General features: G+C 42.8%; 1 protein-coding gene across 8 annotated transcripts in view; it reads right to left on the bottom strand.

Annotated features, from left to right (window-relative positions):
• Positions 1-3,504: 3,504 nt before the first annotated feature.
• Positions 3,505-27,576, bottom strand: part of LOC130546692 (ankyrin repeat and fibronectin type-III domain-containing protein 1) — a 76,289-nt gene continuing 52,217 nt past the window's right edge. For 5 of the 8 annotated variants that reach the window (XM_057322074.1, XM_057322073.1, XM_057322068.1 and 2 more), the window contains 18 exons: positions 18,632-18,836; positions 18,314-18,536; positions 16,083-16,280; positions 15,895-16,008; positions 15,564-15,661; positions 15,135-15,225; positions 13,725-13,832; positions 13,118-13,217; positions 12,888-13,017; positions 11,268-11,387; positions 10,906-11,118; positions 9,166-9,332; positions 8,941-9,091; positions 8,613-8,781; positions 8,311-8,477; positions 7,897-8,101; positions 7,227-7,807; positions 3,505-6,258 (listed from right to left, as the gene is read on the bottom strand). In XM_057322074.1, the coding sequence (XP_057178057.1) occupies positions 5,920-6,258; positions 7,227-7,807; positions 7,897-8,101; positions 8,311-8,477; positions 8,613-8,781; positions 8,941-9,091; positions 9,166-9,332; positions 10,906-11,118; positions 11,268-11,387; positions 12,888-13,017; positions 13,118-13,217; positions 13,725-13,832; positions 15,135-15,225; positions 15,564-15,661; positions 15,895-16,008; positions 16,083-16,280; positions 18,314-18,536; positions 18,632-18,836 (3,379 nt within the window). In that variant the 3' untranslated portion in view covers positions 3,505-5,919. The remainder of the gene's footprint in view (positions 6,259-7,226; positions 7,808-7,896; positions 8,102-8,310; positions 8,478-8,612; positions 8,782-8,940; positions 9,092-9,165; positions 9,333-10,905; positions 11,119-11,267; positions 11,388-12,887; positions 13,018-13,117; positions 13,218-13,724; positions 13,833-15,134; positions 15,226-15,563; positions 15,662-15,894; positions 16,009-16,082; positions 16,281-18,313; positions 18,537-18,631; positions 18,837-27,576) is intronic. The other 3 variants (XM_057322076.1, XM_057322075.1, XM_057322072.1) reach the window with 2 other exon arrangements.

The following is a 27,576-nucleotide window of genomic DNA, read 5'->3' on the forward strand; positions in this document are numbered from 1 at the left end:
CTGTTAGAGGGGTTAGGGTGTGTGTGTGTGTGTATCTCTTGATCTCTGTGTTACTAGAGATATGTACACAGTGTCCATTCATCTCACTGTAGTTCATCATCTATGCATCTATCAATCCAATCACATTTCTTAACAATAGCCCAGCGTGTGTGTGTGTGTGTGTGTGTGTGTGTGTGTGCGTGCGTGTGTGTGTGTGTGAGAGAGAGAGTTCTTTGAAGTCCATGTTGAAGCATGCCTAATTCAACAGTATGTGGTGGGGGGGGTCTCGTTGCCATTCCAATGCTACCGCTCAGCATACACGCACACACGTGCACACGCACATCCACACACACACACACACACGCACGCACGCACACACACACACACACACACACACACACACACACACGCACGCACGCACACACACACACACACATCAAACGAGGCTTCTGACATCACAACATACACACATTCCCTCCAGCTGTTGTGTCTCATCTAGGACACACCCATCGTTAGATCGGTCAGCTCTGTGCCAGCGGCAGCTTATGAATGATTATTGCCATCATATTAACAGAAACAATGAACACACACACACACGCACACACACACACAGTCTGGCTCCAGTGGATTAGACACTGCTGTGCTCTGTTTTTAGCTGCTGCCGCATGAACGTAAATTCAAACACACTGGAGAGGCACCAGAGCGCTCACACAAACACACACATGAAAATACACTTACACAGACACACACAAACTTATACAGAACAATACACACATGCACACACACACACGCACACACACACACACACTTAGAGAGACCATACAGACACAATTAAATACACCACACATTTCTACAGTCCAATACAGACACAGACACATACTTAGAACAATACAGACACACACACACACGCACTCACACACACACACACACACACACACACACGCACGCACGCACGCACGCACGCACGCACGCACGCACGCACGCACACACAACACAAGAGAGACATGACACAATTAAACAGACGACCAACAGACACAAACTTATACAGAACAATACCAACACAAATACACACATTTATACAGAATAACACATACTCGCACAAACACATACAGACAGACAGAAGCACACACACAAACTTATACAGACACACAGACAGATAGACAGACACACAAACACGAAGTTATGCAGACAGACAGAAGCACACACAGAAACATATAGAGACAGACAGATAGACAAGACGCACAAACACAAAGTAATACAGACAGACAGACAGACAGATGTGATGTGACATGGACCACTTTTAAAAGGTTTCACACACAATCTCACAAAAAATGTCAGATTTGATCAGGAAAAGGGAATTAGGTGCCGTTTGCTTACAATGTGAACACGCTCCCCAACACACACTTTCTCTATTACACATAGAATGAGAAGGAACCAACACAAGTGTGCGCACACACACACGTATGTGTGCGGGCCGCCCCCCCTCACTCTCTGGCAGTGTATGAGGGCAGTAAGGCGCCAGTGGAGTGCGCCGTCTCTCTGGGGAACAATAATGCAGCGCTTCGTAAAAACTTCAAACAGTCCTGCCAAATGTTTTATAGGTGCTTTAAAGGGTTACGGCCCCCGGGGGTCCGCCGAGGGGGGGGGTCTGTTTCAGAGGCTTCGCTGCAGACGCGCACGAATGCGACACAACATACATGCAACAGGTGAACGGCAGCCCGGCCGTCTATACGCACATCATTTCATACGTCCAGACCGCTATAAATGCAAAGAGAGGACGGTGTGTTCCTATAATCTTACAGGACCGTCAGATCAACGGATGCAGAAATACATCCGTTATCATCGGCAGCTGTAATCAGAGCCCCGGAGGGACCCGACGCACACCTCTGATATTTAACATGATGGGAAAACCAGCCTGCAAATACACTTTCAAGATAGAGGATCAACTGTCTCTCTCTCTCTCTCTCTCTCTCTCTCTCATAAGCATAGATACAAAAATCATTTATTTACTCTTTCTTCAGTGGAAAACAAAAGAAGATATTTTGAGAAATGTCTCCGGGGTTTTGTGTGCACACAATGGAAGTCAACAGAGTTCAGTGTTGCTTGATCACCAACTTTCTTCAAAATATCTTCTTTTGTGTTCTGCAGAAGAAAGAAACTCATACAAGTTTGAAATGACACGAGGATGAATAAATGATTTTGTAAACTGACTTACAAAGCATTACATTTAAACAGAGACAGAAAGATGCTCCGTTTCAAGTCCCTTTTCTGCTGATTTTAAAACACAAACTATACACGTGCACAAATATTGTCTTTTAAACAAATAAGCTTTTAACCAACATTTCTTCATCCACAATCATCTCAAAGAATTTGTAGAATAAGAAGGACCGAGCCTTCGTGTCTGAATTTATTACACCCTAAAAAGCTGCCTAGCTAGACGGCTCGCTGGGTTTTGTAGCGTGTGCCGGGTGAATCGGATCCATTCAGGGGCTTTTGGGAATGTTTTGCTAACAGTATTTGCGGATGTGCAGCAGGCTAAATTTAGCTCAGGTCTTCCCGGAGTCTACACGGTATAATTAGGAGGTGTGAGAATCCTGCTACAATTCTAAAGTTACTTTCGATAACCGTCACAGCCACAGTCAGTCTTAAAGGTGCAGTGCGCGTGTATGTGTGTGGTCCTCCACTCGCTTCGTTGCCCTTTAATGTGTGTGTGTGTGTGTGTGTGTGTGTGTGTGTGTGTGTGTGAGAGAGAGAGCTTGTATACCAGTGTGTGTGTCGTCTGCCTGTTTGTGTTGTCTGTGTTTGTTTGTGTGAACGTTTTGTGAGTGTTTGTCGAGTGTTTCCCACAGAGGGTTAGTAAAAGTGAGAAACTACAGTAAATGTTGATACAGTGAATCATCCAGCGGCCTTCGATTTCTTGTCAGGTCAACATACAGCTGCGGAAAAGTTAAGAGACCATTTCAAATTATTTTCAGTTTTTCTGAATTTAAGGTCTTTGCACATACAGTCTGAAATTTTCGTATGCGATTTTCGTATTTGGCGCTCGTTTGTACGGCGTCTCTGAATTGTTAAAAAAGGCCACTCAAAATGCTTGACGGATGCGAAAAACGCAGAAAATCGAACCCGGTCCAAATTTTTTTATGACGGACGAAAATATCAGAGGCAGTGTGTAAATGCGATTGACACAACGTGAGGTCGTATTTATTTTTTAACGTGCGGAAATTTCGGACGCAAATTTCGGACTCAATGTGCAATGGGCTTTACTATGTATAGGTGTGTGTTTAGGTAAAATGGTCAGCGTTGTTTCATCCCGCGAACTGCTGACAATATTTCTCACAAATTTGAAATAAAAATATTGCTTCTATTTGCAATTATTTGCAGAAAATGAAAACTGGAGAAACGGGTGAAAATAACAGGAAAGTTGCTCTGTGTTTTCTCCAATACTGCAAAGAAAACAAGTTCGTATTCACTTTTAAACAAAACAGCAGTCATATTATTGGTATTTATTTAATAAAATGAATTCTTATTCGTGAAAACCTGGATTCCTATCCCTGTTTCATGCGTCTTGTCATGCTGTCGGTCTTTCACATTGCTCCTGCATGACTTTATGTCACTCCTGAGGTTTGATTTTGTTGAAGTTCAACACACACTGGATTGGAATGACCACAATACATCTAGAAAGGCAGATTACATGAACATTTGAAATGGTCTCTTATTTCTTCCGTGGCTGTATATATAAAATCACATTACAGTGCAACGGCCCTGAGCGTTATCTGGACACTCGAGTCAAAAACGTCCATGAATTAGAAAACAAAAACAAGTGGCGTTTATTTAAAAAGACAGCACAAGCACACTTTTCAAGCAAATTTCACAAACAAAACATGGGTTTATGTGTGAACCCGCTATATGTATACGGTTCAAAATGGGGACAAAATTACAACACACAGTGTTTGTCAAATGTTAGTAGAACACGTTCATAGTTAATGCGACCTGTGAGGACCTGACGGGAAACCGACTTCATACATCCACGATGAAGTCAAAAGTTCATTCAGAGGCTGTGAATATGATCATTTGCTATCTAATGCATTCACAAGTGGCTTAATTGAGTTTTGCAATAGAAAACTGTACTTCATCACAAAAGCATTTCATTTCGTATTCAAAAGAGTTTTGGGTGTTTGTAAGGTTATCTGAAATGCATCTCTGGAATTATTTGCCGAAATGTGCAGTACTGCACATAGAATATATATATTAAGCTGCAATGTACGTATATACATTCTTTTTTGGAAACTGGATTGTCATTCCATTCTCAAGGATTCGGGGGGATCATGCTTTTTTGTAGTTATATTAAAGTTTTGTTACATATTGGTGATGCTGTTGAATACCTGCAGTTTTGTCATCAGTTCCAGCATTTGCTCGACTCGCACCAAGAAAACATTTCAGGATCAATGAGATGCATTTCACTGCAGAAAGAAGAATCTGAATCAGACCGCAGCGGGTAATAAGATGCTCACAATGATGCACGTAGTAAACAACTATCACACGCACTTGCACACACACACAAACACATACACGTGTGCACAAACGCGCACACACAACACAAACACGCGCGCACGCACACAGCAGCTGCTGCTCAAAACTATGGTTTCATCAAACAGACAACCATACGACTATGAGCTCATGTGTGAAACATGCACACACATGTTCACACATCTTCTGCAAGTACACAACACTGGTTGTGTATCAGTGTGTATTTGTACATGTCCATGAATCCATGTCCATGTCTTTAGTCCAGGTGTGTTTGGAAGAGAAATCCGTATCCGAGCTACAGTGTCAAATATTATTGCAGCGAACAGTTCTGAAGACGTGTTGCTCAGTCATGAAGTACAGACAGTAAAACACGATATCAATAATAAACTCCACAGCACGGTCACCAGATGAAACGGTCTTCAAACAAACCAGCGGGAACACGAGTCAATAGAAAGAGGCAGCGTGTGAGGCGATGCATCGGTGGTCCAAGCCCAACAGAGCATCTTCCAAAACACTTCACATTTGGATTTAGCTTCTGTTTTATCACGGATCTCCAGTGTAGAAACTTTCTCAAGTGCATCAGTTGCGTCAGAAATGTAGGACAGGTTTGTATTTCTGCGTATTTCGCTCGTGGCGCAGAAGTATGCCAGCGGGTGTACAGCTGTATATCATGTAGGATGTGATCGCTTACAACGTCAACGCAAGAACAGTCTCACGTCACTGTGAGTGAGCATCCCGATACAATTTGAGATTTTGGACAAGCTCTCTTGGCCGGCAGACGGGTGCAACAATCCTGAGGGAGGAGAATTTAGATGACAGTGTCGACCACAAATCAAGACATTTCTTTGGTGATATCAAACCACCAAAAGCAGTCTGTAAACATTTCACTTCTGAATACTAAAGGAAGAGTTGTAGTCACTGCTGAATGTACACAAATAAACGTACAATTACGTTGAATAACTTGAATTCACATTACTAAGAATGTGAGCGTTTTAGACCGAGAACGTGACATCGGTTCTGTAAGTCAACATGAAACCGTGTTCGAAACCCTTTTACTTCAACAATGTTTTTGAAGGGGTGGGGCTGGGTGACATCAGCAGAAAAGCTCTAAACATGCATGGAGGATTTGAGTACAGTTAAGAGAACGTGCATTAAGTAAACAGGGTGGTTTTGATTTCATGTTGACTTACCAGTGAACGCTTAAGAGTGAATCTCTCGCTGTGTTAGCGTGCCACTGTCCTAGCGGAGCGTCTTACGTCACTAAGCTGAAGAATAAGAGCCAGTGTAGTGCAGCTGGAAGATAAATCCAGTACATCCGTTCCAGTAGACCCATCACACATCTTTTCGTGAAGTGATTGAAATGAAATGAATAACAGTAGTCTATGCACATGTGAAAGGAGAGAGTTTTGCGCTTCACACGGGTGTAGCTCTGCTGAACTGCAGCGCCAGCGGCGAGTACTCTTTGAAACGCACGCAGAGTTTCCCGCGCGTCCACGGGTTCTGCAGCGACAGCGGACAAAAATCATCCTGCAGCCATTTCTCCCTCCCCTCCACCAGCAGAACCAGACCAAAGTGTTCCAGCTGTTCTGCTCTGTACACACACACCTCGGACACGCAGGCCGGAAAGCCGCACGGCTCGCCCGCGCAGGTGCACTGATGGGCGGCGTTCTGCAGGTGACGGCAGACGGTGTTGATCTCCTGCACCACTAATCCAACCATCTCTTTAGCCGATGTCTCTGTAGTCACACGCAACTGGAGAAACACAAGAACAAATATCATGTCATTTGTCATATTAATAATCCATTTTTGAAATGCCATTTTGTTTGTTGAATTTATATATGTGACCCATCTGTGAAATCCAGGTTAGTCAGATAATCTAATTCAAATAATCGAATTATGCGATTGAGAACATCAAATTAATAAAAATGAGGAAAATCAGTAATGTGTGTTTATTGTTGTAAATGGCAGGTTATAGGACTATATATAAATTGTAAAATACAGTACTTAAAATGACTAAAAAAGGTTTTATGATTGGGCTTCTAAAAACGTTGTCAATCTTTGTCATGACATCACTTTAAAGATGAAAGATATTAAAGTTATAAAAAAGATATGAAAGATTATTATTAAAGATATTCAAGTTATATTTTCGCAGAATGTTCTTTACATTATGTAGGATTTTATTTAGAAAACAATAAATCACAAAAATATATATACAGTATACACTTTTGCTGGGTTTTCACAGACTGGGTCACATAATCATTATATTTAATAATTACACATATAAATAAAATAAAAACAACTTTTTTTAACTTTTCTAAATAGTAAAACAATAAGTTGAGAACATGGATTTTACATATGAGGGAACAAATAGACTTAATTACCTCTATTTGAAATATAATGATTAAATAGTAACATTAAAATATTATTATTCATTATTTATTTCAATTATTCATAACTAAATAATTATCAGTAGTACAAGGACTGTGGTATTATTACAAAATATTTGTTTCATAATACAATGAAACAAAAAAGGTCATTTCTTTCTTTAACTGTGTTAAATTTCTTAATACTGTAGCATTATTTGAAATAATTTGTATATGATATTTATTTCTATTGCAATTCTTTTTTCTTGCTTTTATATAAATTTCACCCGCTGCGGGGCAATTCAAATTCCATCTAAAAACAGCTGAATTTGTCACCTGTTACCCTCCAACACTCACTTTCACGCTGGTGTCTTTAGGTAAGCCGGTGCGGTATTGTGGGTAAACTCTCAGAGTGGTGTGACACAGCCTGAGAGGAGACCCGGCCGAGGGAGCGGAGAGTCGCTGTACCCCACTGTCCTCTGACAGGGTGCGCACGGGCACGGGGCAGGGCTCATGGGAGAAGCACAGGTCAAAGGAGGAAGGGCGTGTCCAGCGTTTCTGTGATGTGGAACTGGGAGGCGAGGTTGCCGTGGAGACAGAAGGCGGATATTCCAAGCTGCTGGTGCGGACGCACAGCGCCGTTCTCTTCTCCGTGACCCTCAGCAGCTCGATCTGACGGCTGGGAAGGATGAAGTCGCTGTCGAACGAGTTCATGGGCAGATGTTCCCATTTGCTCACGCCGGTCCAGAGCACGTCCGGCTGACTCAGAGAGGAGCGCGGCGATGTGGGAGGGTGCGCGGACGACACGGAGCGGAAGCTGGTCGGGGAGGGGGGGAGCAGATCCAGTTCTCTGGTGCTTGTGGGAACGCTGGAGTTAAAGTCCATGTCAGCAGCGAGGAACACCTCGGATGTATCTTCATCAGACAGACCGTGAGAATCTTGCAAAGGGAGAGAGAAGATATTTTGTGGTGAACATGAGAGAGAGGTTAGATGATGAGGTAGATGAGACTAGAACGCATGTTCTCACCGTTGTGTTTGCGTGTGATATCAGGTGAAGGGGCCGGTGATGGCAGGTACGACGGCTGAGAGGAGGTGGAAGGTGGTTTTTCTGGAATGGACTCTTTGGAGAAGTCTATAATCCAGCCGAGACTCGCACCCGAGTTCTGATGCTTATATCGTGCCGACTGTAGGACGGCCATCCAGCGGGCGTCACGCCACAAATCCTCCAGATGCTAAAATGACAAAACACACGGCATGTTGACCTGTGAGAACTGGTGTGTTTTATCGTCTCTTGGTCCTCTCACGTCTACTAAAGGTGATACAGTAAATTCCAGCAGCTGTACAGTTTGTGCTGTATTTTATTGCTGTTTTACTGCCGTCAGTTACCGTGGTGAAAACTGAACTAGCTGCCGGTGTTAAATTGCCGAGAGGTCAGAAATACCTGCACATACTCCTCAACCTGCTGATGTTTCTGTTTGGCAGCGAGCAGCTCCGTCTCTGAGAACGCCTCTCGCAAAGACTGCTGGGACATCAGGGACTCCAGACCCAGCAAAGCCGACACGCGACAATACAGAGCGATGAAACTGGGAGAGTATGCCTCGAAGTGAACTAGAGACGCAGATGGAATATAGGTGAACTTGAACAGGTTGTTAAATAACGACAGAATGTTGGTTTTTGGCTGAGAAAGAACCTTTCAATTTGAAACAACATTTGTGAACGTTTTTACGGTGTATGTCGTCTCACCGAGCTCAAAGATCTGCAGCGGCAGAGTGAAGAAGCTGGACCGCAGCGAGCACAGATGGTTCTGTCCCGGAGGAGAGCACACCTCCTCACACGGTGGGAGGAGCAACAGGAAGGACACACCCTCCCCTAACTCCACCACCTCTTTCACATACACCCGGAAATCTTGTGCCTAATACGAATATAACAACACATGAAAATGTTATTTATAAGAAAGTCTTGTGTTGCCTTTGGAGAACTGAGAAGAGTCCAAAAGATTTTTTTATTGTACACCCCATACAGGCAAAACACAAAAGATGTGCATTCAGTGTTGTACTGTAGGTTCCCATACCTGGTCGTTGTGAATATTAATGGAGCTGAGCAGATCTTTGGCAGCAGTTCTGAGCTCCAGCAGGAGGCGATGAGGAGCGCTCTGGACGTCGTCGCACACCTGCGTGCTCCCCTCCAGCGCATTCAGCGACTGAAGCCACTCCCACTCCTCCCTGCGTAACACACACGATTACAATAACACCCGCACAGACACGCCTGCACAACACTTCCATAAACACGCTCGTACCTGGAGACGTGACCGTTGTCTCGTATTTTGCCGTGACAGAGGACGTTTGGGTGTTTGTGTGACACGAGCACTCGGATCTGATCCACTGATGTGTAGAGCTTCAGATAACCCAGATACAGACCCGGACTCAGACACTTCCTACTGCGTCTGTGATACGACAGTTTCTCCTGCGCACAGGCAAACACATACGTAGATCTTCACACACATGTCCAGGTCACACTTGAACCAAAACCAAGTTATTTTGTATAGCTTGAATAAAACGTCATTTTTACTTCACTCTATTCAAACGCCAACAAAATTATTATGTAGGCCTAATGGTAAAAATGAGATGTCGTTAAATTGTGAAGAATTTAAACATTATGGTATTATATGTATATGTAACCGGTCCTACTCGCCCCGCTCTGCGCAGGCCTCGAACCGGCGTCGGTCCGAACGGGAGACGGGTGCTCTAACGAAGAGGCTAAAGACCACAGTCTCTAGCCTCTGTCGCTAGAGCGTCTCGGTTGGTCGGGGAGTGAGGTTTACACACTGCACAACTCTTCACTAGCTGGCATCCCTTACATATACGATCCATTAACAAGAATAAACCCTGAAATCTGAAATCTTTTCAAGATATGAAATGTAAAGTAAGAAAACACACACACACGCACACACATGTCTGGTTTATTATCTCCGTTGGGACAGTCCATAGGCGTAATGTTTGTTATACTGTACAAACTGTATATTTTATCCCCTACCCCTAAACCCAAAGATCATAGAAAACTTTTTGCATTTTTAGATTTAAAAAAAATATTGTTCTGTACAATTGATAAGCTTTTTTGCCCATGAGGACCTCAATTTTGGTCCTCACGGTCACGCGAGTCCCCATGTGTTGGTGTGCATTCAGGTTTAGGTCCCCACCGGGATATAAAAACATGTCCACAAACAAATCAGTGCACACACACTCACAAACACACGCACACACACACACACACACACACACACACACACACACACACACACACACACACACACACACACACACACACACACACACACACNCACACACACACACACACACACACACACACACACACACTCACACACACACACACACACACACAATACACACACACACGCGCACACGGACACATTCACACATTCAGAGGTATAAAGAACTTCCTGTAACAGCCTGAAATTGACCCACGTTTATCATTTCTAAACTATTTGACTGTGAGATTGACGCTGGAGCCATGTGGTTGTTGAGCTGTGGAACCACTTTACCACACACACACACACACACACACACACACTGCTTTACCACAGGAAAATGTGAGCCGTTCAGACCAAACATCATCTTCACACTGAGACCGGAGACGTTGAAACACACACAGTCAGAGCTAAATGATGTTTACAGTTATTTAGACTAAATCATCAAGTGAACAATACTACTGTCATACACCCACAATTCAGCACACACACACACACACACACACACACACACACACAAAGAGAAGTGCAGGAGCTAAAATCATTTTGTTGAATAATTCTCAACAATTTTGTCATCCTGTTTCAACTTTAGACCTTTGTGAAACACCACATTAAAATGCATCACCGATGAGACCATCTAAACCCAACAGCGTTTAAGGTTGACGGGCTGCCAGGCTCCGAGCGAGACAGGATTGAGGTTTTCATTCACACTTGTGGAATGAAGCAGCTTGTGAGTCCTGGTTTTGCGGTGTGATAACGGCGTTCACTCACGTGCAGTGTGGTCAGCAGCGTCTCCAGAGCCGTGGCCTCATCCGAAGAGGAAGACCTGCGCTGCAGCTGGAATTTACTGAGGGGAATCCATCGCACGCCTTCCAGCGGTACACACGCGCCCACGTCTCTCATCAGCACCAGCACCGCGTTACCGTGCTTGTCTTTGATGGGCTCGAAATAGACCTGCCCCAGATCTACCGTCCCGAGGAGCGCCTGCACACACACATCACACCAGGTTTCTCAGGACAATACGCAGTGTTGTAATGCTTGCGATAACAATTCTTTGTTGTAAGTGCACACACAAAGCGTGGGATGCGTTAAAAACACAAACCGCACAATCTGATGTGTTGAGATGTGATCACCTGGAGCTGCGCGGCAGCCTGAAGCATTTTGAGTCGAGTCTGAAGCGTGCAGGAGCTGGAGGCGTGTGCAGGACTGATGCACTGTTGAATCCAGGTGAGCTCCTCCCACAGGTGCGACACCTGTAACAAACACTGTCATCACTGTCTTGCTTAAATCTTGGATCTCCATATGTGTGATTTTTAGCATTACTATTAGTAACCTTCATGTTTGTCTGGGGGTTTTGCACATTTTTAACCAATGAAAATTGATTAAAATAGTACAATGTTTTTTTTATTTCCTGAAAAGTAGAGCTTAGGAGCATCAATATTTTTGCGTGTATGTGTGAAGTTCTGCTTCAGATAAGTTGTTTGAACAAAAAAGATGTTTGAACTAAAAACATTTACAATTAGTGAGAAGTTTCATATATTTGACTATTTATTATAATTTATTTAATTTTTCTCATTTATTTTTGCTACTATATTTGTACATTATTGTACATTTTATAGTACTGCATATGGATTTTATCCGTATACGGTAGTCTTGCCACTTGGCGGCCATGTTTGCAACGCCTCTGGGCAGTTATTGACGTCATAGCCAGTCCACAGTCCTATCTACTAGAACGGGGGAAGGCAAATATTTCTAAACTCGCTGGCAAAAATTGGCACAATTAAACAGCCTATTTCCTATAAATAATTCAATCTGACCCATGGGCTGTACCATTCTTTGGTTTGCTAAGCTTAAATTGCGCTATAAATCACCTTTTTCGAGGTCGCTTCATCTACTGCGCATGCGCACAGGCTGGCAAGCGCCTCACGAGAGCCCCGCCCCAGAGAATCCTCAGTCAATATTGATTGACCATTGGCTCGTTTCACTGGAAGGCGGGACTTCCTTCGCTAGAGCGGCCGCATTGAGCGTGGCATTCCTCCCCGTTCATTGTAATGGCAGTGGCGCATCTTGCTAATATTTGGTTCAATGCAGCTTGCATTTATTTTGTAGTGAAATACATATGTAGTTTAATGCTTATCACTGTGTTTTTGTAGGACTATACATGTGTTGTACATGTGTCTTTCCATTATAAGAGATTTACAAACACCAAGATTCATCTTAAAAAAAAGAATAAATTCAACTTCACTGTTAAAAATACAGGTTTTTTTTTTTTTAATTTGCAGCACACCATAGGAAAATTATTTTTTGGACCTCCAAAGAACCACTTTCGACTCATATAATATAATTCATCTCACCCTTTTATAGTCTGTAAAGCCTTTTTCAAATTATAAACAGTTTCACAGGCTCACGCCTGGCCTGAAGTTAACTTCCTGTCTGTGTTTGGTTATAATATAACAATTCGTTTTATATTTCATTCATATTCATTTATATTCACATTTGATTGTACATTAATTGAATTCAATGAAAACTACTCAAAAGTTATTGATTCTTGGGGAGGGCTACCGTAGGTGTGTTAAGTTTGGGCCATACAGCGTTGTTTACGCTGTTACTGTCTGTAAAGAAGTTTTGTGCAACAGAAAGGAAGCGTGCCGCTTAAAACAGTTCTTTAATGTCATCATTCAGCAGCTTTATTGTAAAGCGAGATTGTTGCTGCGATTCGTTTGGAAACATCAGCACCGCAGATTTTGTTATACCTTTGTGAACCAGAGGAAGTCCTGCGCATGGCAACTGTAAGAATCATCCACCTCCACCACAGGCAGCTGGTCCTCTGGAGTCACCAGAACATTCTCATCTTTGTAGAAAATGCAGGCCAGATAGAGACCCCTGAGGAGAGAGAGAGAGGCCGTCACAGATAACACAAGACAAGTGATTTCCAGAGCGTTAACTATTGAAATAGCCCTTTCTGGAGTTGTTTATCTTGTACCTTTTCAGATTTTTGACAAATTTGCTGGTGGGCTGGAAAAGATGCCTCAGGCTTTTAGACACTGAATGTTTCCTGATGTTTGACGCGGCTTTGCTCGGCTCTGAAAACACACATGTGCAGAGAGAGAGGGAGAGCGAGAGAGAGAGAGAGCGAGCGTGTCACTGTAGTACACAACCAACATGTAAACCTACAAGAGCTCAAACTCAGCTGAACAACAACAAACTAACAAAGTTTTACTTTTCTAAAACTCATGACCGAAAGACTTTCAGATGGAACTCGGAATATAAAGTCCAAGTGAACAGGCAAGGATTTCCTTATACAGTGTGTGTGTGTGTGTTTGTGTGTAAGTGCCAGGTTCTTACTCCAAACAGTCCGGGCTAATTTATGCCCCTTAACTCACAGTAAAGTAAACCCTCAACCCCGACGCCGTAAAAACAACAAACAAGACCCCCAGAGTAGACCCCTGGAGACACGCGCGCACACCCGCTCGGCCTGTTTGGGGTCCGGCCTCTGAAATATTAACTCAGCATTTGTTTGAGATGTTTGTGCTGGTGGTCACAGTGGCTCTTAGATTTTTCATTCACATGCGGTGTCATGGAGTGTTTACCGTGGCACGCGCAGTGCCGATGTGTCCCTTTAATTTGGCCCAGGAGCTGCTCCAAAGCCTCTTTAAGACCCTGCTGACGGGGCAAGAGCCCGTCCACCTCTCTCCAACCTGCAAAAATGGAGAGCGAGAGATAAAACCAGTGCATTGTGGGTAAAATCAACAGATTCAAATGTGTTTTATTTTGGGGTGAAGTAGCCCTTTGAAAATGGGTATAAATTAGGAATGTAACAATATCAAAATCTCACTGCATGATAATACCTCGGTATACCGCCCGCGTTGCGGTATTTAAAATGACAAATGGTGGCTTGGAAATGTGCCATAAGCATCCTCTTTTATTTATCCTCTAATCATAACTGTTGTTTAGAGGTAAGAGTTGGGTCAAATGACCGAAAAATCCCTTTTATAAAATAAAATAATTGCACCAGATGGACCTTGCCAAAGGTAACATCTATTAGTTTTTCTGACTTTCTCTATGTTAGGCCCGGAAGACCTATCGTTTCATAAAGTCATGTGACCACCATAATATTGAGACAATTTTGCTATTGCGATAACACGGTATCGATAATATTGTCACATTTCTAGTATAAATGGATTGTTCTCATAAAGATTCAGAGTAATTTCTGACAATATGATCATTTGATTCATCACATTGAATTTTTCAGTTCTTTAATAGTTTTCACATTCTCCATGATGTTAGTGAGAAGCACAAGTACATCTTATATCCCAGCATCAAGCACGCACACACACTTCACATGGTAAACAGGATAAAGTTCTGATGGTGTGTTGGTCGCAGGCCGGTTCCCGAGAAAGCAGGGAAAACACGGACGCTCTATTCCCAGAACGACTAACACAGACCCTCTCTTCAGCCCCACTAACCTCACCGAGGGTGTGCGCATGTGTGTGTGTGTGTGTGTGTTATGAAAGAAACGGAGTGAGAAAAAAACAAACATGTTGCAAATATGATAAATTGTAAAATCATACCTACATATCCCTGAAACACACTGTGTGTGTGTGTCCATGTGTGAAGTGTAGATGGACACAGCAAGTGTGTGTGTGTGTAGGTGGGTGTGTGTGCGTGTTGGTGTCTAAGAGGCGTTCTGTCTGCAAGTTTACGGCCTCTCACAGACATGCAAATATTTCCAGAGGGATTCAAAATGGAAAACACAAACACGCACATTTAAATTAGCATGCTTAAAACACACACACAAACGCAACATAAAAGAGCCCTAAAACTTGTGCTCACAAACATAAAAACAAGAACAGAAACGTTACACAACCGGCCCGGCGTAAACACCCATAAAAACAAACACACAACCAATCAAACTCACACGTTACGTAACATCTTAAGACTAGCGTGTCTATACATATGTCCTGTTTATTGCAATGTAGCGTGTGTGCATGTATGCTCACTTGAAGGAGTCGCACAAGCAGGTTCAGATAGTTGAGGTAAACTCCATCCCTTCATGTTGTACGCTGACACCTGAACATAATAACACGTGCCCTGGAACAAACACACACAGATTAGTGTGAACACAAATTTCAACACAATGTGTGTGTATGAGTGCGGCCATGTTTTTATATCCCGGTGGGGACCTAAACCTGAATGCACACCAACACATGGGGACCAAAATTGAGGTCCCCATGGGCAAAAAAGCTTATAAATCTTACCAAACAATCTTTTTTGAAAATCTAAAAGTGCAAAATGTTTTCTATGATCTTTGGGTTAAGGGATAAAATACAGTTTGGTACACTATGGACTGTCCCCACGGAGATAATAAACCAGACAAGTGTGTGTGTGTGTGTGTGTGTGTAGCTCTATGTTGTTCTCTCTATACAAACCGTTGTGAGATCAGTGATGTCATACTGAAGTTGAGTCACATCATCAATGACCATCTCACCCAGCAGTGGGCTAAAAGAAGGAACGCTGCACCACCCCACTGAGACACAAACAAGCAAAGGATTCATTCAGAAGGGGAAAACATTAAACTTGTGTCTACACAACAACACGTAACATTTGATATTCATACATGCATATACTGTAACTACAGTTGCAGACGCAGTTTATGGTCCAACTTTGACTGTTCCAATATGGCGGACGACTCACCATGGAAACATCCGCTTATGTGGCATCTATGTGCATATATCTATGATCGGGTCAGAGGTCACTCACCGCGGTATTTGGTTATAACAGCAGAATTGTGACAAAGTGGCTCTTGAAAATGAACTCTGAGACTAGTGCTGCTGCTGACGGACAGATGGACGGCGCTCGGAGGCTCAGGAGGACCTAAAATCAACAAACGGATTTCATTTCATGCAATACACTGCAGCAGACTGATGTGTGTGTGTGTTTCAACTCACTGGCATGCGTGTATCCCGTCTGCATGCGCTTGTAGAGGCGGAGCTTCCATTCCCACGGCTTGAGTTGTCTCTCTCTGTTTGACTCCTCCCTCTCCTCAGGCTCCTCCCCTGTTACCTGGGCGGCCAGCTCGGCTATGCGATGCTCCGCTTCTTGCACCAGCGAGGCCAGATGAGAAGCTCTGCCTTCGAGACTTAAAACTGAAAACACAAGACGTCCTCACAGCACGCTGTCTACACATTCACAAAGTCACTGAAAGATGTCCAGAAACAAAACCCCACAAATGTCTTTTGCGTCTGTATACGTTGTGGCACTGAGTTTGACCTCCATAATCTCTTGGCATGTGTCGTAACTCTAACAGCCATACTTCTAAAGCACTCAAGAGCACTTGAGTAACACACACTCGTCTGAGCGTGTACGTGCGAGAAAGTAAAAGCCTTATTTTCGTCCTCGAGTGTGTGATCTTGACACTTTTATCTTCTTGCGTCTGTACGTGTGACCCGTTGAGTGTGCGAGGCATTTTTACCCTCCCGCATGTTTGATGTGTGTGATGTGAAGTGTGTTTATATTAAGTACATTCAGGGCTCTTATTAAAACTGGTAATGAGCTGGATTACTGGGCATCTGTGTGTTAATACTTCATCAAAGCCAAGCAGCTGAGTCCAAGTCTAACGGTGCTTTAGAAAGCAAACACTCCAGCTCTCCTGCACTTTACTGGACAGATCATCTGTGGATCCGTCCACACGTAAAGAAAGAAAACCACCCTTTAGCATTCTGATTTTGTGGTTCAGAATGGTGTTCTATGCATTTGATTTCATGGATGCCATGACACAACGAATGTAAACGTTCATACAAGAGAAAGCGCAACAGGGTGGAAACTGACACAAAGCACACTGTGTTGAGTATTCAATTTGACTGGATCCATTGTAACAGGTACATTTGAAACATGTTTTTCTTCCGAAAAAATGATGCAAAGTCTCAATAGTTTTTCATTCTCTCTAATGTAGCACAGTTAGGAAAAATGTATATTTATATTCGGTATCATTTTAAGTAGCTCCTTATCATTTCTTTATCATTTTGAAATAGCACCTTTTTCATAAATGTGATTTCACAGACGTAAAAGACAAATATTACACGTATATGATGTCTATGTTGTTTCTAAATTGGGATGAAATAAAGTATATTTCTATACATTTTCATGGCTGTATTTGTTTAAAAATGAACAATGCTGTAGCTCTACTTGACCTGCAAATATGAACATCATACAAGGGATAAAAAAGGGGTGGACGACAAATTATCGACCATATCAGTATCGGACGATAAATGGTCATTTTTAATGTCGCGCCACATCCAGTGTGGACAAAATGTCAAATTAAAATGAGTTCTAATGTGTTTTATTGTCTTTTGTCGTGTCTGGTGTAGACACGGTGTTCAAATACAGTACAGTATCTTTCTGTCATGATCATTCACTTACTGCTATTAGCAAAACATTGTTGCTGTAGGAACAGTATGTAGATATTAATGAATGTGTAAATTCTAGAAAAACAAAAGCATATCTGCTGTCTGAATGCTTTCTGTCGTGAGACCTGTTAGACATTTCTGGGTTGATCTGGAAGAACATCTATAATTTGTTTATTAAATAAAAAATAGACCGGGAAAGTTTAAAGGTTAAGAATGGTTAACTAGTGTAAAGTAGGCTTGGTACATGATTTTCAGGGGGAAAAAGCGAACTAATGGTTACCTTGTTTTCTGCTCTGAATGTTTTCAAATAAAAGCAGTTGTCCACTTTTTGACTTTTGTTTCAGTCTTGGGGAAGTTTATATTAATATTTAGATTCTGTATATCGGCCAATATATTAAGACGATATTCTTTATAAAAACATATTATATAGAATATGATATTTATATGAAACATATAATATAATAAAAAACATTTTGGGGTGAATAAGCATTTTTAACATTTATGTGACATAAGAAAAATAAACTATATAAAATGACTGATCGTTGTTTCTTTTATCAGGAATTATGATCAATATAAATAAAAGGCTGATAATGATTTAAACATTGGTGCCTTTATTGTCATATTATATATGATATTGCTTTGGCCACTGAATAAAGCAATGAGTCATTGTGGATAGCATGTGGCATGCATCTGTGCATTAAAAACATGCTTTATGATTCATACAGCAGGGGCCGTGTGTGTGTGTGTGTGTGTGTGTGTGTGTGTGTACTCACAGTGGGGGCTCTCTTTGGACCCGGCCCGCAGCAGAAGTTTGGCCATGGGGACGTTGTTAGTCATGATGGCGATGTCGAGAGGCAGCAGACCTTCACTGTTGGGTGTGTTGAGGTCGAGCTCTTCCAGACTGAAGGTGTTTAACAGAGATTCAACCACACCCAACTCCTGATGTTCCACAGCTTCAAATAGAGCTTCATTACCCTGAAACTTCACACACACAGCCTTATACAGAGTTACTCTATAGTTCCTAAGTGATTCAAAGTTTGTGGAGTTTGCTTTATGAGTTCTTTAATATTCTACGAGCAGGTTCATCTTACCATAGTGGTTTTGTGTGGATGCTCTTTGTCCTGGGCCGGGAGCGCGGGATCTTCCGTCGGCAGGTTTGCCGTGCGGAACTTTCCAGACAGGTTTCTGTACAACCGCCGCGCCGCGCTCGGAGGAGACGAGCATGACCCACTAGAATACTTGCGTGGAATCGAAGGATGAGGGTCTGGAAGCTGTTGAGTCATTTTGGATTCGGCCCTAAAGACAGGACAGGATGCGATTTTAGTTCAGAATTGTGTGCTTTGGTGGTAATACTGTGGTACTTTGATATACACCACGGTATCAAGTCATATTAAATTCATATATTATGGTATTTATAAACAACTCCGAGGTGCTTCAAAAGTGTTATTTTTGCATCACGTCCAAAAAATAACACAACAAATCACTGCATCATTGAAATATGTTGCAAAAAAGAAAAATGCTATAGATTCATTTAAAGGGGTCATACAGTATATTGCGAACACGTGTTTTTCTGTGTCTTTGGTGTGTTATAAGTTGCCCATGCATGTATTAGACATGTAAAATTGCAAAAATTTAAGTGTCGGAACCAGTGTTGGGTGTCATGGCTCTGCTTCATTTAGTCATGTTTTTCTTGGTCCTGTAGCAGAGTCATGACAAAGCCTTTGGTTATGTGTGGAGAGAAACATATTGTTGTCCTTTTGACAATAATATATGTTCTCTCCAGTGTCTCGTCTCTGTTCCCGCCATCTCGTTTCCTCGTTATCTTTCCCTGAGTGTTTAATTACCCACACCTGCCCCGTGTCGTTATCCTTTGTCTGTCTTCCCTATATAATACCCTCATGTTTCATTGTCCTGTGTCGGTCATTACGTATGTTATGTGCTGCTTCGTGTCATCGTCTTGCCTTGTCCTGTCATCGTCTTGCCTTGTCCTGTCATCTGTTCCTCAAGAGTGAGTGAGTTTGTTTGTTCTACCCTGTATTGTTTGTATTAGATGTTTGGTGGTGTCGTTTAAGTTTAGTTTTGCTGTTCTTGTTTTCATTTTGCCCCCTCGTGGGAAGTCTTTGTTTTCTGTTTGTTTCTTAGTTTAGTTCCTGATTTATACCCCCTCGTGGGTTTTTGTTTTGGTGTTTTTTGTAAAATAAAGTCATTTGTTAACCCCTTCATCCCCGCTGCCTGCAATTGGGTTCTTTCCTGCATTTTCGTGACAGAATGACCGACCCCAATCAGAACCCAGCAGGCAGCAAGATGGACGGCACGTTGTCGTCCTCACGGTCCTCTCAAGCCCGCTTGCTGCTAGGTTTCCGCCAGGGGAACTACGGGAATCGGGAGTTCGCCGGGGCATTCTCGGCGGTGGCTGAGACGGCTGAGTTCAACGAGGCAGAGTTGAAGATGATGCCTCACACAGCGCCTCACCCCGTCTGAGAAGAGGCTGCTGGGTCCCCTAGGGTTCGCGGCAATGGTCAGGTTCGTGGCCAACCGGGACGATCCCGGGGGTGGGGTTCCACGTGGGACTTCCACCTCGCGGTCGATCACGCCGGAGGGCCTCGACCTGACTGCCGCTGCCCGGGGGGACTCGGTACCCTCCGGCTTGAGCTCCACGGTCCCCGTTCACTCTGGTGGCGCCGGTAGCGAGGGGAGGGAGGGGATCCGGGGATGACGTCGCTGATTCCTCCGCTGCGGAACTCCCTCCGGTCCCCACGGATTGCCAAGGTCGGCTATGGATCCGGTGGTGCGGAGAAGGAGGGAGAGGCGCAGCGGAGGAGGTCCACGCCGGTGCAGCCGGCATCCAGTCCGGTGCGGCCGGCATCCAGTCCGGTGCGGCCGGCATCCAGTCCGGTGCGGCCGGTCCAGTCCGGTGCGGCCGGGTCCAGTCCGTGCCCGAGTCTGCGGCCGGTCCAGTCCGGTGCCGCGTCCAGTCCGGTGCGGCCGGTCCAGTCCGGTGATCCAGCCGGCGTCCAGTCCGGTGATCCAGCCGGCGTCCAGTCCGGTGATCCAGCCGGCGTCCAGTCCGGTGATCCAGCCGGCGTCCAGTCCGGTGATCCAGCGCGTCCAGTCCGGTGTCCAGCCGGCGTCCAGTCCGGTGTCCAGCCGGCCTCCGGTCCGGGCCAGCCGGCGTCCAGTCCGGTGTCAGCCGGCGTCCGTCCGGGAGCAGCCGGCGTCCAGTCCGGTGATCCAGCCGGCGTCCAGTCCATGTCCAGCCAGGCGCTTCCAGCCGGTCACAGCCGGCGTCAGCCGTGCCAGCCGGCCTTCCAGCCGGCGTCAAGCCCTGCCCAGCCGGCCTTCCAGCCGGCGTCAAGCCAGCCTTCCAGCCGGCCTCCAGTCCGGCAGCCAAGCCGACCCTGGGAAACCCCCAGGGCCAAAGACTGTCCCCCCCAGGCTCCCCCTAAGTCCCCCAGGACTCCGCGCCCTCGAGTGCAGCCGGGGACTGGGACTGTTCCCCCTTCTCCCCTCCCCCATGGACTGCCTCCATGGCCCTGGTTTGGCCCCTCCCCCCTCCCTTGTTTGTTATTTTTGTTAAGTCACCCCAATCCCTTAGTCTTGTTGTCTTGTCTGCCCCTTGTCTTGTTCACCATGTTTGTCTGGTTTTTGTCACTGTCTCAGTCGGTCTTGTCTCGTCCGTCTACCCCTTGGTGAGCACCTGGAGGTGCTCATTAAAGGGGGGGCTTCTGTCATGGCTCTGCTTCATTTAGTCATGTTTTTCTTGGTCCTGTAGCAGAGTCATGACAAAGCCTTTGGTTATGTGTGGAGAGAAACATATTTTGTCCTTTTGACAATAATATACGTTCTCTCCAGTGTCTCGTCTCTGTTCCCGCCATCTCGTTTCCTCGTTATCTTTCCCTGAGTGTTTAATTACCCACACCTGCCCCGTGTCGTTATCCTTTGTCTGTCTTCCCTATATAATACCCTCATGTTGCATTGTCCTGTGTCGGTAATTACGTATGTTATGTGCTGCTTCGTGTCATCGTCTTGCCTTGTCCTGTCATCTGTTCCTCAAGAGTGAGTTTGTTTGTTCTACCCTGTATTGTTTGTATTAGATGTTTGGTGGTGTCGTTTAAGTTTAGTTTTGCTGTTCTTGTTTTCATTTTGCCCCCTCGTGGGAAGTCTTTGTTTTCTGTTTGTTTCTTAGTTTAGTTCCTGATTTATACCCCCTCGTGGGTTTTTGTTTTGGTGTTTTTTGTAAAATAAAGTCACTTGTTAACCCCTTCATCCCTGCTGCCTGCAATTGGGTTCTTTCCTGCGTTTTCGTGACAGTTGGGCAAGTTACTCTGAAAAAGTAATTAACTACTAGTTACTAATTACATATTCAACCGTGTAATTAGATTATTGTACAAATTACTCTCTCTGAAAAGTATTTAATTACTTATTACTAATTACTTTCTATATCCTATATCAACCTTGATTAGTTAAGTGATTCAAGGATAGACATGAAACGGCTCTTTTAATTCATTCAAATAAATAATATAAAACTACATAAAGTAGTATTATTAGCTGACCAAAGTATTACAAATGTGAGAATAATACATTAAAGCACGGATTTTAAAGTTAGACTTTGAATTTTGATGTCAATTCCACTATTGCACACACAAATATTACACAAAGTATTTAGTTGAATTACATCAAAAGTAACTGTAATTAAATTACAGAATAAAATTAGAGTAATCCAAATGTATATGCAAGTAAGGTGGGCGTACCTGTCAGTACAACTGTTTTGGAAATGTTCCAAATATGATGTTCCAAATATAGTAAGAAGCGTTACATTTCTGTCACACGCTTGCAGTATTCCACCAATCACTACACACTGGTTAACTGGCCAATCATAGCGCACCTCGCTTTTCAGAGCCATAAGCTTTGTAAAAAATCTGCACGTTTCAGAAAGGCGGGGCAAAGAGGAGATACAAACATGCACGGTATGTGGAAAATACAGCGTTTTTGAACCTTAAATCGTGTATACACATTGCATTAAATCTAAAACAAACCATAATATTCGTTTTAGCCCTGTCATGTGACAGTATATAAAGTGTACAGTATATAAAGCAATGTATAATGTATAAAGTAATGTATAAAGCAAAATATTGTGGAGTGAGACTACCAGTCACTTGCATTCAGCTTGACATCTCTTCTCATGCACCAGAGAAGAAACAAATAGTTCAGAACACAAAAGATATTTTGAAGAATGTACAGCCCCCCATTCAATTGCATTGGTTACAATAGAAGTAAATGGGGGGCTGTGCTGTTCTGTTACCAACATTATTCAAAATATCTTCTTTTGTGTTCTGCAGAATGAAGAAAGTCAGAAAGAGGGCGTGTAAATGATGACAGAATTTTCGTTTTGAAGGTGAACTGTTCCTTTAAATAAACTAACTTGGTTTTTCTGAAAATTGCTGTTCCTTTTTTTTGCATTCAGGCATGTAATGTCCATCACAACCACACACATCAAAGGCCCTGAGAGAAACTGAATGAACGAATGTTGAATGAAGGAGAACCCAACGCTCCAAGAACTATAGCCATCACAGATGTCCTCGCCCCATTGTCTGCGTGGGTCACAAACAGGCGAAGTGTTCTGATAATAACACGGTTATTTTAACAGGCAGGTATGTGCTGTGTGCAGATAAAAGTGGGTATATTTGTGGCAGGCGGATCGGTTTCAAAGCCCGCTGATCTCTGGGCTTAAAGTTTCTCCTCTTGCGCCGAACACACGTTCTGCCGGGAGGACGACACACACTCACATGAAAGAACGGCAGATGAAAGTGCGAGGGATAAAGAAAGAAAGACAAGAGAAACAGGGACACCACATGTTAACACAGCCGCTTGAGCAGCCCATCAGACCAACAGTGACAGAACACACACGCATTCCCATCGCACCCATACTGAACATTTGCAATACAACCTGCAAATAAAAAGAAATGTTAGGATTTTTGTGAATTGAAAAAGAATCAAGGATGAAATATTTACGTTTCTGCAATCTTCCTATACAGTAGGTCGCTGATCGAAAAAGCAAATTGTACTTTAGACTTCATTCTCAACATGTTAGGACTATATTCTCTCCTTTTTCTTTTCACGTGACACCAAAATGCCGTCGTAAACTTCTCATTTTCTCGCTTCCATTGAAGCACACAAGATGCTCTGAAACATTCTCAGATCAAGCTGGATGAAATGGATCATCGGGTTTTGCACAAACATGTGGAGTCCGTGCCAGCTGTAATTTAAGAAAAAATAGAAGACATCCCAAATACACAGAAAAAATGTGATTCGGGTTCATTTTTAAACTTCAACTCACTGAATATTGCTACCCAATGGCCTTCAATTTGAGCAGAAGCGACCGCTCATTCACATAAAACACATCAGCTTTGATGCGTCCATGCGCGGTGGAGTTAGGGAAAAAGTCTTTGAATATCTGGGGAGTGTGTTTGGCATCACAACAAGGCCTCATCAAAAGGCAGAGCGAAATTTAGCGCTCGCACACACTCGCGCATACCCACAGACACACAAATACGAGCACATTTAACACATCCAGCGAGCCAAGGCTAAATGAGAATAGGCCATAGTGTGGAAAAAGTACTGAGTAATGCGTCTGTCTAAGAATAATAGTCACCGAGAGCGCTGGGCGCGTATAAACAGATGCGATCCCGCGCACATGTGCTCGTGTTGAGCTGACTGCTGGTAAGAGATTTACTCTTTACCATTTCCCCGAACACATGCTCACATTTACCTCTGAGATCAAACTCTGTCCGATGTGACTGCTAATGCGTCTGCTAAATGATCTGCTGTGTTTAAAGTGAAACAATGGCCCGAGCCGGGGAGGGCGGGCAAAGTATTTTTGTCACTCGTTTGAAGTTAGATGACATTCCATCTGATGTTGCTATCAAACGTATAATGTATAGATATTTATACACACACACACACACACACACACACACACATACAATTGACATATATGTGTTTACATACTGTATATTTAGTGCTTATACACACACACACACACACACACATTATATACTATATACAGTACTTATATACATATGTGTACATGTATAATGTAAATATACATTGAAGGGGTCATATGGCGCAAACACGTGTTTTTCTGTGTCTTTGGTGTGTTATAAGTTGCCCATGCAAGTATTAGACACGTGAAATTGCAAAAATGAAAATGTCGGAACAAAAGATGCATTCTATCTAAAAGCGAATGCTCACCCAGACCTGCCTGAAACACCTCGTGTAACCACACCCCCACAAATCTACGTCAGTTCGTGGTATGAGTTGACTAAGACCGCCCAAATGTATACGCAAGTAAGGTGGGCGTACCTGTCGGCACAATTGCTTTGGAACCTGATGTTCCAAATATGGCGTTACATTTCCATCACACGCTTGCAGTATTCGACCATTCCAAGGGGTAATCTTCCGATCTCTCTCGTGAAACCAACACGGAAGTGACTAAAACTGCAATTCATCGACTGGCCGCTAGAGGTTGGCTTCAAAACAGAGCAGAATCTCATTGAGCCCCATGTTAAAACGGGCAACTTTACAGCACAATAAAACACGTTTACAGCCTGGTACAATATTTTGGTCTATATAGCTAATTTTACCCTTCATGACAACTGTAAGGAGGGTGATTTTTTTACAACTCACCCGTTTAACTTATATTAAGCCTTAAATTCTGCAAAATAGTTGCGTGGCCACTTGAGTGAGAAGTGGTTTCAGCCAACCGGGGGCCTCAGCTCCAACCACGTTCCGCCTCTTTGCCCATTTACGATTATCCGGGATGACGCGATGCCAAGATGGCGACGACCGGCTCCGCCTACTTTAGGCTTCATTTTTACTCTTCACAAACCTACGGGAGACGTCACGGACACTACGTCCATATTTTATACAGTCTATAGACCAATCACTACGCACTGGTTAACTGGCCAATCATAGCGCACCTCGCTTTTCAGAGCGATGAGCTTTGTAACAAATCAGTGCGTTTCAGAAAGGCGGGGCAAAGAGGAAATACAAACATGCACGGTATGTGGAAAATACAGCGTTTTTGAACCTTAAATCGAGTATACACATTGCATTACATCTAAAACAAACCATAATATTCATTTTAGCCTTGTCATATGACCCCTTTAAATACGTCATATATGTTATCTATACACTATATACGCACGTGTTTGTGTGTGTGTGTGTGTGTGTGTGTGTGTGTATGTATAAATATATATGTACAATATATGGGTCAAAGACGTTTAGATGTCCCCATCAAAAGAAATGTACAAAAGTGATTTTATGTCCATAGAAAGCACATTAAATGTAAGTAAAATGTATACATTATGGCTTCAACTAAGTTTTTGGAGAATAAAATGTCAAAATTTGGTTGAAATAATGTTACATTGTCATTCAGTGTAACACAATATTTACAGTATGTACAAATTCAAACAACATGCTTATTCTGACTTGTACATATTAAAATATATAAAAGAATAAGGGGGCACATTACGTTTTATTGTGCTTTAAGTGAGTAAAAATTCGTATTGACAAATGGGCAAAACCCTCGGATAGTGGCACATTTTAAACAATGTAAAATTACGACTAATTAGCATTTGGTCTTTTAATATGTCATAAATAGATTTTTGTTGTAAATATGCCTGACGACAAGATTGTTACACTGAATGACATTTTAGTGGGCGTCTTTTGTAAATCAGGGGAAAATGTATGATATTTATTTCTTGCTCAGAAAAACAAAAATGCAATTAAATTAAACAGAAAACCTTTTCTCTCTTTCTTTTTGAACAACAATTTAAAGCAGTATTACACTTATTATTTTTATGCTTAAACCCTTTTTTGTCTTTGACCCACATATATGTATGTATACATACCGAAATATGTATGCACACTATATATAAATAGAGTGTACATGCATGCATACATACTGTACACATACATGATTGATCAAACGTATCTGAAAGTTTGGAATGTTTACAAATAAAAATGGAGCTGGACGATCGCCCTCTTTCTTTAAGAATAGTGTTTTAGAACAGAAGAAAGAGAAGGCAGAGGGACTCCGAGAGTTTATATGCGGCTGTAAGAAGGAAAGTCTGAAATCTGATTCTTGGCACCAGACAGACTGGAGGCAAACAGGCCGACCAGCCAAAATTCAGAGGGGGAGTGTGCGTGTGTGTGTGCGTGCGTGCGTGTGTGTGTGCGTGACAGTAAGCAACAGGAGGGCAGTCAGGACAGTATTGCCGATTAGAGTGTGTGTGTTACTAGGGTCAACAGAATCCCACTCTCTCTCTTTACTTCAGGCCTAGTGGAGCCAGTCTAACCCCTCGACCTCACAAACACACAAAAGAGTATCAAAGCTAATCAGTTGATTCCCTCTCCGTTTGAAAGACATGCCGACTGGTTCGCATGCCATCAGACTTTCAAGGAGCGAGTGCTTTCATTTTTACTACAAAAATAAAAAACAAGTGAGGATTTATAATGTGTATGAAGAACATTAAGCTTATTTTGTAGAACTGTACTGTATGTAGCACTGTGTTATTACTGTTGGAAATGTGTTACTGTAATGCAATTGAGTTCATTTGCACTTTCCATTAAACCACTAAACAATGATTCTTGTCAGATTAACTTTACTCTGATAATTATATATTATAATATATATATATATATATATATATATATATATGTGTGACTCTGGATCACAAAACCAGTCTTAGGTAGCACGGGAAAAATTACATTGAATGGGTCAAAATTATCAATTTTTCTTTTATGCCAAAAATCATTAGGATATTAAATAACGATCATGTTCCAAGAAGAGATTTTGTTAATTTCCTACCCTAAATATAAAAAAACGTTATTTTTGTGAGTGGATGGACTGCTACAGTGCCTATGATTAACAACTTCAAAAGCAATTTTCTCAATATTTTGATTTTTTTGCACCCTCCAGAGTTTTAAACGGTCATATATCCGACAGATATTTTCCTATTCTAACAAATCATAC

Source organism: Triplophysa rosa, linkage group LG23 (genome assembly GCF_024868665.1).
Source record: "Triplophysa rosa linkage group LG23, Trosa_1v2, whole genome shotgun sequence".
NCBI lineage: Eukaryota > Metazoa > Chordata > Actinopteri > Cypriniformes > Nemacheilidae > Triplophysa > Triplophysa rosa.